Source organism: Octopus bimaculoides, chromosome 9 (genome assembly GCF_046866305.1).
Source record: "Octopus bimaculoides isolate indiv1 chromosome 9, ASM4686630v1, whole genome shotgun sequence".
Taxonomy (NCBI): domain Eukaryota; kingdom Metazoa; phylum Mollusca; class Cephalopoda; order Octopoda; family Octopodidae; genus Octopus; species Octopus bimaculoides.
The window spans coordinates 80,174,697-80,180,698 of NC_142936.1; the positions used below are offsets into that span (position 1 = coordinate 80,174,697).

The 6,002-nt window shown below is 39.5% G+C and overlaps 1 protein-coding gene across 1 annotated transcript; it reads right to left on the reverse strand.

The window, feature by feature from the left end:
* Positions 1–292: 292 nt before the first annotated feature.
* On the reverse strand, positions 293–5,040 carry LOC106879978 (solute carrier family 12 member 1). The gene is made up of 2 exons (XM_089358210.1): positions 4,431–5,040; positions 293–411 (listed from the first exon to the last, which is right to left on the reverse strand). The coding sequence occupies exons 1-2, from the start codon at positions 4,579–4,581 to the stop codon at positions 293–295; spliced, it is 270 nt and encodes an 89-aa protein (XP_089214336.1). The 5' UTR covers positions 4,582–5,040.
* Between the last annotated feature and the right edge of the window lie 962 nt (positions 5,041–6,002).

Consider the following 6,002-nt stretch of genomic DNA (forward strand, 5'->3'; position numbering starts at 1 on the left):
AGACTCCGATTGCCTGTTGTGGCATGGTTTCTACAGCTGGATGCCCTTCCTAAAACCAACCATTCTACAGAGTGTACTGGGTGTTTTCTACATGCCACCAGCACAAGTGCATTTTATGTGGCACCAACACCTCCATGTATGGATGACTGCCATTTTACTCAGCTTGATGCATCTTCTCAGGAACATCAAATCACTACAACTCCCAGTCCCTTGTATTGTAATTTCCTCAAAAACGTTTTAAGACACATGCAAAAAGTAAATAGCATATACTGGAAAGTTCTGGGCTGTTGACTTACTGTCGCTGTTCACGATCCAGTTCTCCCTTCTTGGTCCCAGCAGTAAATACCCGTAACTTGTTTTTATTCCAGTTAGATTCCAGGGAAATCAAGTATGGAATCAACAGAGTCAGACCTGGTAAAAGAAAGAAAAGAAATGTTAGCCACAAACATCCATGAGGGGAAAAATACTAAAACAACTAAGAAAGTTGCAGAGAAAAAAAAAAAGATACATGCATGATAGGTAGGGACTTATGCAATCCAATGTTAGGGGAAGAAAAAAACTAGGCATAGTGGGAGTGGTGAGATGGGGTGTGTTATATGGATCAAGTGTTTGTACATCTGGTACTTATTTAGCAGTCTCATTTACTGAACCATTAACTTATGGGAATGGAAACAAACCAAATCAGTTGTACAATAGTGGTAATGGGAGACAAACATGCACACTCACACACAAACACACACACACATACATATATGTATAAGTATGTGTGTGTGTGTGTGTATATATATATATATATGGGAGAATATACAAAAAATAACAACAGACGAGGACAGGTGGTGTAAATAACAAAAGTATATATTAGTATGACGCTCGGGAATACGGAAAGTCTTTGACGTTTCGAGCTACGCTCTTCAACAGAAAGAATACGGAGACAAGGAGAAAAACACGGAGAAAAAAAATTGAATAGTGTTCAGTCAACGGTCAATCATAATAATCTATATATATATATATATATATATATACCGTAGGATTTTTGAGCGAGATCGTTGCCAGTGCCCCTGGACTGGCTTGTGCGGGTGGCACATAAAAGACACCATTTCGAGCGTGGCCGTTTTCGTGCGGGTGACACGTAAAAGCACCCACTACACTCTCTGAGTGGTTGGCGTTAGGAAGGGCATCCAGCTGTAGAAACTCTGCCAAATTAGACTGGAGCCTGGTGTTGCCATCCGGTTTCACCAGCCCTCAGTCAAATCGTCCAACCCATGCTAGCATGGAAAGCGGACGTTAAACGATGATGATGATGATGATGATATATATATATTTAAGAATTTAAGGATTGGAGAAAACGCATGTTATAATTGCATACTTTATTCCTACATATGTTTCAAAGGATTACAACCTGTGTGATCCATAGGGATCTTTGACATTAAAATTGTAACCTTCTCATCAGGGAAAGCATGGGAATCATCTTAAACGTAAGACATTATGACCGATAATCGGTCATAATGTCTTACGTTTAAGATGATTCCCATGCTTTCCCTGATGAGAAGGTTACAATTTTAATGTCAAAGATCCCTATGGATCACACAGGTTGTAATCCTTTGAAACATATGTAGGAATAAAGTATGCAATTATAACATGCGTTTTCTCCAATCCTTAAATTCTTAAATATACTCAAATACCCAAAATTTCAAGGAGTTCCTGCCTTAAAAACAGGAGCTAACCACAGTTATTTTGTGTTCTTTGCTACATTGGTTTCTATTAACCCATTTATTCTATCAGAAGAATTTTTATTCATTAAGATAGAAGAAATACACATAATTATATATATATATATATATATATATATATATATATAAAATACAAAATGGGACAAGAACGCAAAACATCCAGACAGTTAGGTGATACAAAAAAGGGGACAGCAAAGCATTCAGATAGCCGATACAGAGAAAACATGGGATGGGTCATTCGGAGTTTTCTTTCCTCAGTCGAGTTCCAGATTATTTTTGCAATTTCGGCTGGTTCTAGTCTCTTATATATATATATATAAATAATACAGAATGGGACAAGAACGCAAAACATCAAGACAGTTAGGTGATACAAGAAAGGGACAAAACATCCAAATAGACGATACAAAGAAAACACGGACAGATCATTCGGAGTTTTCTCTCTTCAGTCAAGATCCAGATTATCCTTGCAATTTCGGCTGGTTATACTCGATATTGCTCCAATCTATATACATACACACATACAAACATATATATATACATCATATTTTAACGTGTATAAGGAATCCATCTTTGTCAAAAATTAGGTTGAAAATATATAGGAGTTTCTTATACATGAATAGTATTATAATCCCCAACAAAACCTTTTTCCAAATTTTAAGACCCAAAAATTAGGAGCTTCCTTATAAGCACTTAAATGCGGTATTAGTGTGTGTGTATACATACACATAAATATATATATACATACACACATATATGTACAAAAACACATTATATACATATATATATATATGTGCGTGTGTGTGTGTGTGTGTGTATACATACACATAAATATATATATATATATACACACATATATGTACAAAGATACATTATATACATATGTGTGTGTGTGTGTGTGTGTGTATACATACACACGTGTGCATACATACATACATACACACACATACATACATACATACACACACATACACACATACACACACATAACAGGCTTCCCACTCAGAAAGCTTTGGTCAGCTCGAGACGATAGCAGAAGACACTCGCTCAAGGTACTGGGTAGTGGGACAGAATCTAAATCTGTGTAGTCACACAGTGATCTTCTTAACCACATAACCAAGAAAAAAAGGGGGGGGGGAGAAAGGGGATAAAAAATATCTGTCTCTTATGATGATAACTGTCACAAATTACAAACATTCACTGATTCCAAATGATTTTCTGTAACATTGGCCTTTTATGTAGAGCCAGGAGAAAAATCTATATTTTAGCAGTGATTACAGAGAGACAGAGACAGAAAGACAAATTCTGGATACAGAGAGCTGGGGAGGCAGGGGGGGAGGCAGAGAGAGACAGGCAAACAGGCAGAGGTTGGCAGACAAGCAGGTAGACAGATGGATGGATGGATGGATGGATGGATGGATGGATGGATGAATAGATGTATGTATGTATTGATTGATTGAGTGAGGGAGAGACTGATGTAAATACTAAGCCAGATGTATTGACAAACAGTCATATGTAACGGCAGGCAAACAGGAAGGAAGACATAAACACTCATAGAGGGAGCCACAAATAAAGAGATATACTGACAAGCATTTGGAGACAGACATAAATACCAATAGACATATATATATATATATATATATATATATATATATATATAATCATCATTTAATGTTTACCTTCCATACTGGCATGGGTTGGACATCATATATATATATATATATATATATATATATATATATATAATAATGGTAAACAATTTGGAGAAATAAGTATAAGCTGATTAGTGTGTTTAAATGCTGAATAGAGCATCAACACAGTTTAGGTTACCTGTTGTCATTCGCAGAGAAGGAAAAAAAATACATGCATGATAGGTAGGGACTTGTACAATCCGATGTTTGGGGAAGAAAGAACTAGGCACTAAAAATCTGTTGAGAGACATCTTTATCAATGTACTTGAAAAGACCCAGACTGATGGGTCAAAACATATGTACACACATAGAGAAAGACACACAGACAGACAGGGCAAGAGACTTGCATATACAGACAGACAGGCAAAAGTAAACTTAGATAGAGAGAAGAACAGACAGACAGAGACAAGCAGGTAGCAACAGATTTGCATGACAGCCCTGCATCGTAGTCATAGTCAATGACGGTGCCATGTAAATTGGCACCTGGGAATCGTGGTAGTTGGTGGTGCCATGTAAATGATACCCGTGCATTGTAGCCATGGTTGTTGCCTGTGCCATGTAAACGGCACCCACCCATGAATCATAGACATGGTCATTGATGGTGCCATGTAAGAGGCACCCACCCATGAATGGTAGTTGTGGTCTTTGTGCTGGTGACATGTAAATGGCACGTAAAAGCACCCATTACACTCCTGGAGTGGTTGATATTAGGAAGGGCATCCAGCTGTAGAAACCATGCCAAATCAGACTGGAACCCGGTGTAGCCCTCCAGCTCATCAGATCCTGTCAACCCATCTAACCCATGCCAGAATAGAGAGCAGATGTTAAATGATGATGATGAAGATGAGAGAGGGAGAGGTGGAAACAGACAAATATGTGTACTGACACACAGAAAGACAGAAAAAAAAAGACGTAAAGACAGGGGTAGACAAATACTGAGAAATAGACAAACAGACATAGAGATACACACACAAATACACGCACGGAAAGACAGGCAGACATATGTGAATACCTCCATCATCAAAGAGCCACCAAACATCAATGGTGCCCTTCTTCTGCTTTTCATTGAACCGGTTCATCATTTTGAGGGTTTCCTCAGAAAAGTTATCTGGCTTCACAATACTCTCATGGATGACGTCCGGCGTGGCTATAATATCATCCATGGCCTGAAGCAGGGTACTGTCAAAGATACTTGGACGGCGTTCTGGAGTAGTAGGTTCCTCAATGTCATCGTCATCGTAACGTCGCGGAGCTGGCTCTGAAAAGTAAAAGAGAAACGGGTTAAATCAACAAAAACAAAATAAAATGAAATAAAATAGAACAAAAAACATGCTAAATTTTACAAGGTAAAACACTGCACCCAGAGTAATATAAGCATGTGTTTCACCACCACCACCACCACCACCACCTCCTCCTCCTCCACCACTGCTACTATCACCAAAAGAAAGAAAGAAAACAATCCAAATGGCAAATTTCTATATATATTTCAGGGTCGCAATCGATCAGTTGGTGAACAACAGATTAACACAGTCAAACAAATATAGCAAGGGTCTTCATTTGACAGAATTCATGTTTACCCTTTTTGCTGATATACACTGCCACCACCAACACCACCACCACCACCACCACCACCACCACCATACCACCAACACCAACACCACCACCATACCACCAACACCAACACCACCACCACCACCATCATCATTAATTAAAGTTCAAGCTCTATGCTGGCACAGGTTGGACAGTTTGACAGGGTCCAGTGGGCTCAAGAACTGCATTGTGCTCCAGTGTCTTCTTTGAAATAGTTTCTACAGCTGGATACCCGTCCTTAACACCAACCACTTTACAGCCGGTATTTGGTGTTTTTTTCATGCCACCAGCTCTAGTGAGATCACTGTGCAGTTTACAAGACTACGAACCCCAAGAGAGTGGCTTTATGCTACAAGATGCGGGGGACAGAGTAGAACAGAGTAGAAGGGACCGTATACGGGACCAGAGTAGAACAGATTCCTTAGTGTATAGGAGCTACATGACAGCTCACATTTTAGAAGAGAAGTGTTCAGGGTGTAACTGAGATATGGCAAAAATAATGCTAATGGGAGGAGATCACAGTAGACCATCAAGGTATAAGGTGTGTAGAAGTGGATGGACCAGAGGGACCAGAAGTGAACAGGTGGGGGTGGTTGCAACAGAGTGTGAGGGAGCAATAGGCAACCACCACATATAGACACACATACACACACACACACACACACACACACACACACACGGTTAGTTATGGAGAGGAGGTCTCTTTTAAATAAAGGTCTCATGGAACGGTTGGACATCCAAGAATATTATCTATTACATTATCCATTGATCGCATGGCCATGTGGTCAAAGTATTAGAATTGTGAGTTCAATTCCTGGAATAGGAGGTATGCTGTGTTCAAGAACCATGCATGTCAATTTATATTGCTCCAGGCCACTCAACTGGAAACAGGGAGTGCCAGCCCATTGCTGACACAGCCCATTCTCCTTCCTGCTGGCATGGGTTGGATAGTCTGACAGGAGCTAGATAGGCAGAAGACTGCACCAGGCTTCAG